We start from the raw sequence: 12,796 nt of genomic DNA, 5'->3' as shown, positions 1-12,796 counted from the left end.
GCTCTTTTTACTGCTGACCTTGAGCCACCTGGTTCCAAGAGGGAAACAGGCCTCAGGAGATATCGAGAGGTGATCTCAGGCAGCCCGACCCAGAAGTCCGAGCTCGGGAGATGGAGGTGCTGCGGGAGTGGAAGTACGGGAAGCTGGAGTGCGGCGAGGGACGGTGGCCCGGGACGCTTCCGGGAAGGGGCGCTGCTGCGCCAAGGACTGTGGGCGGAGCCGTCCGAGGGGACAAGTCACCTGACTCGCGCCGGCACCGCCCACCTGGTTGTAGGCGGGGCGTCGGAGCGGGTGGGGAGCATGCAAATCAACTTGCGGCGGACGCCAATCGCGGCGCGCGCTGAGGGTCCGGCGTGGGGATCCGGGACGCTGGCTCGCGCGCAGGCTCGCTTTGCTGCCGCCCGAGCTTTTGCAAGCGGCGCGGCCGGCCTGCGAGCTGCGGCTGTAGTCACTTCCCAGACTTCCTCCTAGTTCTTTGCGGCCGGCCGGGTGAGGCCGGGCTCGCGCGGGGGGCAAGGCGACAACTGCCTCCGGCGGAGCCGGCGGCGCGGCAGAGGCTGAGAGCCGCCGCCTTCGCAAGCGCCCCGGCCGGCCCGCGACTTCGCAACGTGCTCCATGCATCCGGAGCCCGCCCCGCCCCCGAGCAGCTACAGCCCCGAGCTTCCCCTCAGCGGCGGTAGCACCACAAGTGGCAGCCGCAGGAGCCGCCGCCACAGCGGGGACGGGGAGCCCCCAGGGTCGTCGCCGCCGCCGCCGCCCGCCGTTACCTATCCGGACTGGATCGGCCAGAGTTACTCCGAGGTGATGAGCCTCAACGAGCACTCGATGCAGGCGCTGTCCTGGCGCAAGCTGTACTTGAGCCGCGCCAAGCTCAAAGCCTCCAGCCGGACCTCAGCTCTCCTCTCCGGCTTCGCCATGGTGAGCTCGGGCCGCCCTGCCCTGCCCCCTCTCCTGTCCTGGCGGCTCCCGCCCGCATCCCCTACGGGGCCCACAGGGGAGCAGGCTGGGGGGTGAGGAAAGAGCTGGGAAGAAGGCTGTCGTGGATGCTGGAGGGGGCTAGAGGTGCTGGACGTGAAGAGATGGACAACAAGTGACCCCGATGTGGGAGATGAGGTTCATACACATGTCCAGTGTTGGGGGCTCAGGTGCCTTCAGGTGGGCTAGCTTGATGCAGCAAAGAGGAAACAACAGTAGTAGAACACACTCTAGATCCTCGAAGTAGATCCATAAGAACACAGTTCCACATATATTAAGGGGAAAAGGACATAGAAGGGCTGATCTTGGGAGCAGGTGTCAGAAGGAGGGGAGGAGGAGATGGACCCTTGAGCTGTCTCTTGTGCCCCCATACTTGGAACCACAGGTAGTCACCGTGTTGTTTTACCACCTAGTAGAGAGGATTTCCTGACACCCTTTGTTCCACCTCATTTTCGGAGAGACTCAGCCTAGGGGTTTGACAACCACTCCCCACCCTGTTTCTTCTCCAAAAACTTGCCACTGAGTCACTGGGTGTGGGGGAGGAGGGTGGGACATGTTCCTGTTGAATGGCCTCTTTCTTGATTTAGGGGGAAGACATAGTTTCCCCTCCCCTTGCAGGGCGGTGTTGCAGTGAGAAGAGCCTGGAGGGCTGGAAGGCTGCTGGTTGGGCCAAGAAGTTGCCCTGGGGATGCCTTCAAGCCTGGAATCTTGGGAGTCTCCCAGGAAAGGACACTGCATAATAGTTCAGGATTATCATTTAGGTGACATCAGCCTGCTTGAATGGGGTCTGGTCACTCCCTCACACACACTTCCCAGACACACACACACAAGCACACACGGTTCTAGCCCAGAGGCCCTGTCTTCCTAGTGAGTGAACTTGGCCCTTGGGCTTGAGGGAGGGAGTGGCCGCATTCCCCCTGTTTTCTTGGGAAGAGAGTCTGTCTGATTCTCTCCGTGTGTTGTACAAACAAGTGGGTGGATGAAGTGGACTGAACTTTTTAGAAGCCCTGAGCAGGCCCAAAGCACACTGGAAAAAGAGCTCTTCTAGCTCTGCCACTTGCTTCTGTGTGATGTGGGACAAATCCATCTTTGGACCTTGAATTGAGTCAATAGAGGAGGCTGCTCAGAAGTTCCTCTGACTTTGAGAATAAATTTGAGGGAGCCATTTAGGGGCGTTGAGAGAATGTATGTGTGTCAGGGAGAGACACATTAGCTTTTAGTTTAGGTTGGATATGATGGAATTCTGTACCCCAGTCTCAAATCCTGGGAGACCAGTCTCTGCCTTTGCCTGAAGAATCTCCAAGAATAGCTGGCATTTACTAATCAGTCACCATGTACTAGGTATTGTGTAGGTTCCCTAAACCTTACACCAACTCCTCAACCACCCTTTGAAGTAACTTTGTCATGGGACTTTCCCAAGGCCACACAGCTAGTCTGCTGGAATCCAGAAGTTTCCTGGGTTCTTGCACTGTTTGTGTGGTGTATGGAGCTGTGATCAGTGCCTGGTAGGGCACATGTTAGGACCTTAGGACCAGGACTTCTAGGGAATGAGAACTAGGAAAGGTTTTTTTTTTGAAATATAGTTGATACACAATATTATAGCAAAATTTCTTTTAAGCAAGATGAAATGTTAGTTTGGGGGAAGGGAGTGACACCAGAGATTGTAAGCTCTTCATAGCAGTGTTCTGGGTTTAAGATGGTGGGGTACCTGTTCCCCTTTCTCTTGGGGTCATAAATTCATTGCTTCCCAGGTCTTATCCCATTCCATGAGAAGTGAGAAGAAGCCAGGCCTTCTAATCAAATGTTACCTCCCTCTTCCTCCTGCTAAAAACAGTGTAGGGAAGTCAGGAGGCAGTGGCAGCTGGTGGCAGTGGGTGGGCCTTGGCTCACCCAGACATCTCTTGAGGACTTTTATTCCCCTCAATTGGGGTGGAGAAGGCTTCCTGCCTCTGCTGATGGGATCCCCAAAATTCTTCTGACAGAGAAGGGCTGAACTTCACAACAGCTTTCATTCCAGGGAGGCAGTTGCAAGAGGGTAAGAACTGCATTTGGCCCAAGTCTTAAAATCTATGGGAGAGATGGGGTTAAGGTGGGGAGGGGGCTCAGCAAGGTAGATCTGCCCACACCTCACACTCACCAGGGACACCCAGCCTTACAAGTGTGCCTCCAAGGGAAAGGGGTGTCCAGTGCCATGGAAACAGAGTGAGCAAGTTTTGCTGGACTACTCTCCCTTGGCCTGTGAGTCAGCACAACCAACTTCCTGCCCCGGAGGGCTTCCTTCCTAGAACCTGGAAAACCAGAGGGGCGTATGTGACCTTTGATCTTAGGGGGTGGAGAGTTGGTGAGAATGCCAGGTTCACCTGACTAGGTGAGATTGAGAAAGGGTCTCCCAAGAGCCTGGAGGGGATTGAGAGACTCCCCCTCGCAGGTGTAAGGCTCTGGCCACATACCCTAATATGCTGGGGAGATATGCCATGGACCACAGACGGGTGTCTTTACTCTTTGTTACCAGTTTTCTCATGTACAAATGGAGCATATATCCTGCTCTCCAGTGGACTTACATGAGGATGCATTATGAAACCTGATTTGGCCCATGAAATGTTCAGGAATTTTCCAGATCTGATTATGTACACCTCAGCTCTACACTCTAGTCTGCAGACAAGAATCCCTGACAGCATTTCTAGAAATAACAGGTCTTGTCTGGGCTTAACATCCAAACTCCAAAACCAGGGGCCCTGGAAGTAGCACATTATCAGCATCCTACAGGTACTCCAAAGGTACCCTTGTGGGCTGTGATTTAGGCCATCCTTGCCTCAGTTTTCCTCTTGTGAGAGACAGCCAGCCTTAGCCTGACCCTGTGCCCTGCAGGACTGTGGTGAGCACACGTGGCAGTCTTCATCTGCGGGAGGCCAGGCTGTAACGTTAGCCTAAGCATAAGATAATTGGGAAGGTCAGTCTGCTGCCGTAAACAAAATGCTTTCCACGATCCAGGATCAATTATTTTTGGATTATCTGCCTCCTCAAATTCTCTGCCTGCCAGCACCCTTTTGTTCCTAAGTTCCAGGGCAAGTTTAGAAGTTGTTTAGAATTTCTATGAAAATGAGTTGGAAGGAAGAGCTGAAATCATAAGACATTACTAGGCTGCTGTGATGTGTTCAGAGCTCGGGGCATGGAGATGAATAAGCAATTACCATTACTACTCATAGTGCTAATTACTAATGGTCCTTAGCTATTGTTGACTGGGCTCTTGCAATTGGCTAGACATGTTAAGGGTTCCACTTGTACCATCTCTTGAGATCTCCATGCAACCTAGTGAGGGTAAGTGCTTGTCCCAGATGAATTACTTGTCCAAGGTTACTTGCCTGTAAGCTACAGAGCCTTGTGACTATGGTATAGCCCCATCGCTATGGGAGAGAGAGGATCAGAGAGAATGAGTGGCCTAGGACAGAGCTGGGAGGCTCTAGTGTGGTGGGGCAAAGTAAGAACAGGAACTTGGAGCCAGAAAACTTGGATTCAAATCCCAGCCTTGCCACTAGAATTGTGAGATCTGGGGAAGTCAATATCTCTGGGCCTCAGTTCCTCATCTGTAAAAAGGGGGTCACAGTAGTACCTCACAGGGTTGGCGTGAGGATTCATTGATTAGTATTTGCAAAGCATGTAGAATATACCTGGCCCAGCATCCAGGAATCTCACTCATCCTTGTTCCCTGGTATTGGGATTTTTTTATAAGGGTTAGCTGATTTAGAAGAATGTGATTTCACCTAAGCCTGGAGGATGGTAATTACGGCTTGGAGAAGAGTCCCTCTGGTCAGAAGTGTCAGGAACAAAATTACAAAGATGAGAAATAATAGAGTCTTGGAGAAAGGCAGAGGGGCTGGTGTTGCTGGAGTTGAGGGTGTGTAAGGAGTAGTGTAATGAATCTAGCTGGTGAGATGGGGCCGCACCTCAACTGGCTGTTTAGATGTGAATTCTTACACATGCAACGGGGAAGGATTTGGAGCAGAGGAGTGACATGAATTCTAAAATAATGTTTCTAATATTATTATTAAGTGAACACTACGTGTGAGCCTGGACCCTTTTCTTTAATTCTTACTTAATTCTCAGAATAGTTCTTAAAAATATGTACTATAGAGAGAAAACTAAGGCTCCGAGAGGTTAAGCTCACCCACCTAGTAGAATTCAAGCCCTGATCTGTCTGACTTGGAGTTTTTCTACTCAACCACCCTCTCACTGCATCCTCTGTAACTAGTTAGTAACTGGGCTTTTGAATTCTTCCAAGTGTGTGGTCTGTACTCTGGGCTGTGTAGACATGGAATCTTGCTGAATGATCAAGGGGAGGGCATTCCCTTCCCAGCTGAGAAAGCCTTTTGTAAAATTTTACAAGTGCCTATGGCACTTTTCTGGAATTTTTTGCCAGGATCTGTATTGAGCTCTGCTCTTTGCCCAGTCCAGGGCTGGTGAAAAGGAGAACTCTGAAGCTTCCCAAGGTGGCACCATGGCAATCAGAGTTGGTGGGGAGAAGTTCCCTTGGAGAAATAAAACAGAAAATTTAAACAAAAGCCAGCAGGTTCTCTCTGATGGGACTTCTGGGAGGCCTTTATTATGCTCCCCAGAAAGGATGTCACAAACTGATAGGACCACAGACTCTTTTCTTCAACAAAGAATCTAGAGAGACTATGATTTGACAGCCCTCTTTAGTTAGCCCTTTCAGTTAGAGCATTGGTCTAACCTGGGAATCAACCAGCTTTTTCTGTCAGGGGCTAGATAGTGAATATTTTCTACTTTGTAGGCCACATAGTCTCTGTGGTAACTACTTAGTTCTGCCATCCTAGCTCAAAAGCAGCTAGACAATAGATAAATGAATGGGCATAGCTATGCACCAATAAAACTTTATTTACAGAAACTACAGCCCATAGACCACAATTTGCCAATCTCTGGTCCAAGCAGTCATCTCCAAATTTTTGTGTGCATACCCCACAAAAAAATGTTAGCGCTATAGCCTCAGTATTTGTATGCTCACAAATGAGATGTATATTATAACAAAACATCTTTTATATTATAAACATATGTAAAAGTTCAAAATTGGGAAGTTGAAAGGGTGAGCTAAATACTAAATGAATGTCAGTAGAAGTTCTAATATGGTCTTCCAATTACTGATGGATCACCTAGGATTCTCCACCAGACACTTAAGAGACACTGGGCTAAAATAGCACAAGAGCAGGCCTTACCTTCATTTATTCCTTCAAGGATCTTTTACTGATGCCCCTGGAGGAATGAGGCCCAGGCTGGATGTTGGAGAAACAAAGAGAAATAGAAAAGTATGAAGGTGGAGGAGCATTGCCTGAGGGACACTAAACACAGTCTCAAAATACTCTTTGGCCTAAATAGTTAGTGCCTATCATCTCCCTGGGACAGGGTTTAGTTCGCCATCTTAATTCCTGCTCTCTGTCCAGCATACAGTCCTCCAGGCATATAGCACATTCTCATTAAATATTTTCCATGAATGAATGAACAACTCATCCTCACCTGAGAGGCTATGAACAAGGTAACTCAGAAGATAAAACCTAAAGGATTACAAATTAGCCAGATGAAGCGAAAACCAATGACTGTTCTCTCCCCACAAATCTGCAGGTTCAACCTGTTAGTGGCTTATGACATAGATGTAGTGAATTGCAACCAGCAATTTATTTTTTATTGGGATAAGAATAGAATGAAATAGAAAGCAGCAAGCATTGCATGTTGTAAGAATAGGCTATATTAGCATACTGTAGGGATAACCATTGTTTGGGAAAACTTGTCTCTGTTATATATATGTATGTGTCTATTTATAGAAATATTTGGAGTACTGGACCATAGTGGTCAGAAAAGTTTGTAAACCACTGGACAAGGCCTCAGTCCTATCTTAACAGATAGTGTTTGCATTTGGGGTGGGGCCCTCAGGCTCAGACAGCTCTGGGTGACCCTGGGTGACTGTGGCTTGGCAGCCTTCGTGTTTCAGGTTGTAGCCACCCAATCTCCTAACAGAGGAAACAGAAGAAGCCCAGGCTTGAGAAAGGAGAGTTGTATCTCCTGGCTGTGAGTGCTGGGGTCAGGCCAGGCCAGGAAGGCTGCCTCAGAAGGGCCTGGGCTGCCAGGCACCAGGTGACGGGGTCCCCATGGAGCCTTGAAGGAGCAAGAAGTGATTGGCATTTGGACATAGTGGGCAAAAGCCTGACAAAGGCAGCCAGGCCCTGCACATGGCAGAATCACATGGTCCTCTTGGCTCATGATTGGAAATTGGTGTCCCAACATCCCCTGCGGGGGTCCACGGACCAGTGTGAGTTAGGGCTGGCGGTCTCTTACCCCTCCTGTCCCTTTAGGACTGTGGCCAGGTTCAAGCAGGCCCGTGGCTGGCTGGGAGCTGTTTATTTTAGGTTAAAGGGCCTAGCACTGCGTCTATATTTACCTTGCGAAGCTGCTTGCAATCTGATCTGTTCTCTGGGACTCAGCTGGAGCCCTGGGAGTCGCCTGCCAGATTCCACGAGGCCCCCCTGAGAAGGGAGATATCCCGAGCAAGCAACGTTATGAAAAAAGTAATGGCTTTTAAATCCCTGTGAACAGTTTTCATCAAGATCCAAGATTTGTGCCATCCATTCCCTCCTCACTCTGAATCATTTTTTGCATGGTCCCATGGCACTGAATTTAGTCCCTCATGTGGGAACAGTACCTACAGCCAGCCCACATGGTCAAAGTTCCAGGAAGTGTAGGGTCCCTCCAGGGTGATGGGGTTTCTTCCAGAGCTCCACAGCAGGCTCCTTCCTCTTCTTTGGAGGGCCCATTGTCACAGGCTGAGCCACCCACCTCAGGGAAGGCTGACCAGTTCTAATGTTCCCAGGCCAGGTATGTCCCAACAACCACAATTTCTGACCCTGGATCCTGTGGATGTGGCAAATGGTGTGGGATGGGTGGTCTCTGTCCTGCTGAGGTCACTACCTGGCCAGATGTGTTTGGGTACACATACTCTTCTTGTGCCCAGGGTTTGGAGATGGGGCAGACAGGGCTCTCAAGTAGTGGGTCTAAGCCCCTCACCCCCCCACAAAGGGTAGAACCCTTGACTCATTGGATCAGCTTCCTCCAGCCTGAGCAGAAGGCATCTGGGGGCCATTTTGCTTCCACTCAAAGCCCTGTGTTTTTCTGTGTAAGATTTATTGAGCACCTCCTGTGGGCTGGCACCTCCTGTGGGCTGGCCCTGTGTTAAGTTCTTACATGTCAAGACCTCATTTAATCTCCTCAGCAACTGTCTTGGTCCATCTGGGCTGCTATAACAGAATACCGTAGACTGGGTGGTTCCTAAACTGCAGATGGTTATTTCCTCACAGTTCTGGAGACTGGGTGTCCAAGATCAAGATGCCAGAAGATTGGGTGTCTGGTGAGGGTACATAGATGCTATTTACTCGCTGTGTCCTCCCATGGCAGGAGGGGCAAGGGGGGGATCTCTGGCATCTCTTTATAAGGGCTCTGATCCATCCTGAGGCTCCACCCCTCATGACCTAAACCCTTCCCAGAGGCCCCACCTCCTAACACTATCACATCAAGGGTTAGGATTCCAGAGGAGACACAGATGTTCACTCCATAGTGGTAACCATGTGGAAAAACACTGTTACCCCTTTTGCACATGGCCTTTAGAGCCAAGTGGACTTGAGCCTCGATCCCCCACTGAATAGCTGTATAACCCTTGGGACAGCTGACATCACCTCTCTGCACCTCAGTTTCCTCATGTGTAAAAGAATAAACTGATGTTGCTAATAATCATTGACACTTTATGAAGCTTACTATATGCCAGGTCTTGTTCTGAGAGCTTATATTAATTAAATCATTGAATCCCCATAACAACCATAAGAAGTAGGCCCCCATTTTATAGATGTGTCACAGAGAGGTTGAAATACTTGTCCAAGGTCACTAGCTTTGTAAATGGAAGAGCCAGTTCACTCCTAATGGCCCTGCAGAGGGGGAGATACCAGGTAAGGGAACAGATTGGTTACCTTTGTATGTTACCCTGTATACACCTCCGGTGCCCAGTGCAGGGCCTGATGCACCTAATGGGTCCGGACATTTTCAGTGAATGAATAAATAGCCTGGGGATCTGAGGCAGCCAAGCAGCACGGCTCTCTTGCTTGTCCCATCTCTGGTTTCAGGTTCTGAGGCAGTAGGCCAAAACAGGAAGAGGAAGTGCTGGGGGTGGGGAGGTGGCAGGAGGCACACGCTGATGGGGTACCCCCCTTTTCAGTGTGGGCAGGCCTGGGGACAGACTGAGGCTAATGCCATGCCCCTCAACATTGCATGTGTTAAGAATTCTTGGGGTTGGCACTAGGCCACCAAAGATCCTGTAAACTCCTGGGCTGAAAAGTTCATACAAATTATCAGTTGTGGGAATTCTACAGCAAAATTCTGTGAATCCTATTGAAATTGTCTGAAAAGTTCTGTGAATGTATATACTTGGTGTTCTAAGGAGGGTGTCCATGATCTCTACCAGATTCTCAAACCAGTGCTACACTGTGATCTTAGTCATGTTCCCTCCTTTGATAGATACAGAAGGGAAGGTCTTGACCAAGGTCACACAGGGCAGCAGGACTGTTTCTGGAGCCAGGACCCAGGCCTGCCAGTGCGGCCCTAAGGTTCTCTCAGCCCAGGTGTACCTACCCCTGCACCAGGAAGGCAGCACTTAATGTTTTACATGGGATTAACTCAGTCCTCATGATGACCCTCTGAGTCATGTACCATTATTCCCATTTTACAGATAGGGAAACTGAGGCCCAGAAAGTTGAAGGAACTTGCCAGTCACACAGCCTACTAAAGAGCAGATGAGTCAGGGTTTGAAGCCAAGCAGCCTGGCTCCAGAGCCTGTGCTCGTTACCACTGTTCCACACTGACTGCCTTTCCGGCTGTAGGAAAGTTGCAGTGGTACAAGATGTGAAAACCAGCAGGGCCAGGCATTTCTGGTGGGGAAGGAAGGAGCCCACCCTCCTCTCCAGGAGTAGGGAGGCATCAGGGCAGACTGGTGTGGGGCTCGTGGGTACATTTCAGTCTAAGACCTCGCCCTCTCTAATCCTGGCACATAGGTAGCAAACACTCCATGAAGGATCACTGTCCTTAATGGTATTGCCATTGCCACTTGCTGCCCCAGTGCCTTCAGCCCTGGCAGTGTGCCCACTGCCCGCTATTGCAGGCCCAGATCTGATGAGCTGGCCCCTTCACATGGGGGTGATTTGCAAGGCCCAGGTGAGAAGCAGCAGTTGGCAGGCTGGAGTGTGCCCGTGGTGACCCCAGATCTGCAGGTCTCCAGGAACTGGGGAGCAGTTAGTGTGTCAGCCCTGGGGCCTAGAGCCAGGGCTGGTGGAGGGGACAGCCCTGGGTCTTGCTGACCACACCCCAGTACCAGGCTAGAGCCAGTCTCTTCTAGGAAGTCTCTTGGTTCCCAGTGGGAAGGTGTGTTTTGTTCTCGCAAGGGGCCATAGGCATGACCTGGAGGGCCTTCATCTCTACCCCCATTGCTCTCCATGTCCCCAGAACAGGACATGAAGGTGGAGCCTCTGCTTCGGAATGCAAGTGGGGCCAACGGGGAACGTTGTTAGCGGTTGCTTTTTTTGTTGTTGTTTTTTAATGCAAACTTTATCATAGAAACTATACATAAAACTTGCCGTTTTAACCATTTGTGGTGTTCGGTTTTTACCTGGCTGGATGGTAATGAGAGTGGTTAGTATTTGGGAATTCTTACCATGTACCACGGGCTCTCATTGTTAAAATAATCCTGTGAACTAATATGATATCCCTGTTTTACAACTAGGAAAGTTAAAGCTCAGAGAAGTTCAATGACTTACCAAGGACATGCAGCTAGTGGGTAGCAGACCAGACCTGGGATTCAAATCCTGGCAACATGGGCTCCAAACCTGTTTTCTTCACCAGTACTTTTCTGCCACTTCTCAACCCTAAATGTGTGGGTCTTATTATCCCCATTATACAGATAGAGAAACCAAGGGTCAGAGAGGCAAAACAACTTGCCCAGGGACCCAGAGCTTGATGAGAGGAGGATTTCAGTGCAGCTCTCTGGGCTGTGATCAGCCTGGCACTCAGCCCACCTCTTCCCTGCCCCTCAGGTGGCCATGGTGGAGGTACAGCTGGACGCTGACCACGACTATCCGCCGGGGCTGCTCATTGCCTTCAGCGCCTGCACCACGGTGCTGGTGGCCGTGCACCTGTTTGCGCTCATGATCAGCACCTGCATCCTGCCCAACATTGAGGCGGTGAGCAACGTGCACAATCTCAACTCAGTCAAGGAGTCGCCCCACGAGCGCATGCACCGCCACATCGAGCTGGCCTGGGCATTCTCCACTGTCATCGGTACACTGCTTTTCCTGGCCGAGGTTGTGCTGCTCTGCTGGGTCAAGTTCTTGCCCCTCAAGAAGCAGCCGGGGCAGCTGCGGCCCACCAGCAAGCCCCCAGCTGGTGGTGTGGCCGCCAATGTCAGCAGTGATACCATCACCCCAGGCCAAGCTGCCGCCATCGCCTCCACCACCATCATGGTCCCCTTTGGCCTGGTCTTCATCGTCTTTGCTGTCCACTTCTACCGCTCACTGGTCAGCCATAAAACGGACCGACAGTTCCAGGAGCTCAACGAGCTGGCTGAGTTCGCCCGCTTGCAGGACCAGCTGGACCACAGAGGGGACCATCCCCCAACACCCGGGAGCCACTATGCCTAAGCCCTCCCAGGCCTGGGTGCCTCAGAGCTTTGGCCTTATCCCCTCCCCCACGACTCTGCCCTGCCTGGCCTCAAGGACAGCCTGCCAAGGGGGCTGGGCTTTCATCAGGGGGCCAAATGTGGAGGGAAGAGGTTTTTTTTAAAGAGAAATTACTGCACTTTGAAACTTTCCCCTAAGACAATAAGCACTTCCTGTTTTTCCAGCTCTGGGTTCACCTCCTCTTTGGAGGCCACCACCGGGAGCCAGAGCAGGGACAAATGCTCCCTTTGTCCTTCCTCCTCCCTTGTGCCAGTGCCACCTGGATGCTTCCTGTCCTTTGCATCTTGATCCCCTCCCCATTCAGCATCGAGTAGTGTGTGTGTGTGTGTGTGTGTGTCCTTTGCATCTTGATCCCCTCCCCATTCAGCATCGAGTAGTGTGTGTGTGTGTGTGTGTGTGTGTGTGTGAGAGAGAGAGAGAGAGAGAGAGAGAGAACACATAAATATACTCAAAAGGGACATATCCTCTTATGTCTGTATTTGTTGGTCTGGACTGCCTGGTATATCTCCCAGTGCCCCAATCAGGTGAGCCTCTAAGTAAAATTTTTTTGACTTTTACTTTGAGAAATTTCAAACATACAAAAAAGTTCCAAGAGTAGTAACTGAAATACATATACATTCAATTCTTGCTATTCACAGCAGTCATGTTCTATAAGTCACTGAACACTGAATTAGTGGAACACTTGAACCATTGTTTGTAGCAGAAGTACGGGGTTTGGTTCCTGTGAGTCTCCGATCACATGTTTGCCAGTCAGTCAGTATGTAACCTTGTTTTATGTATTTCTGTTTAAAGACACCTTTAATACAAATTGTTGATTCATTAACATTGGACTCATGGCCAGTAGCACTATAGCTCATGACTGCTTGAAGCTTATTTAACATAGGTATTTTCTCTGGAAGGCCCTTTTTTGTAAACTGAAATCATCAACAAAAAGCACCAAATGTGAAAAATGTGGCTGTAAATAGACTGTGCAGAGGACACTTGTTTACAGTATGAGAGATTGAACAAGAAGGTAGAGTGTTGCCTCGTTCAACTTCAGCAAGTAG

At 50.1% G+C, this 12,796-nt stretch overlaps 1 protein-coding gene across 1 annotated transcript; it reads left to right on the top strand.

The window, feature by feature from the left end:
• The first annotated feature begins 317 nt into the window (after window positions 1-317).
• On the top strand, window positions 318-12,573 carry LOC108390400 (calcium release-activated calcium channel protein 1). The gene is made up of 2 exons (XM_017649357.3): window positions 318-918; window positions 11,109-12,573. Exons 1-2 carry the CDS (start codon window positions 616-618, stop codon window positions 11,709-11,711), a joined length of 906 nt encoding a protein of 301 aa, XP_017504846.1. The 5' UTR covers window positions 318-615; the 3' UTR covers window positions 11,712-12,573.
• Window positions 12,574-12,796: the final 223 nt, after the last annotated feature.

Source organism: Manis javanica, chromosome 15 (genome assembly GCF_040802235.1).
Source record: "Manis javanica isolate MJ-LG chromosome 15, MJ_LKY, whole genome shotgun sequence".
NCBI lineage: Eukaryota > Metazoa > Chordata > Mammalia > Pholidota > Manidae > Manis > Manis javanica.
The sequence above is the reverse complement of the archived record's forward strand: the minus strand, read 5'-3'. Positions and strand labels throughout refer to the sequence as shown.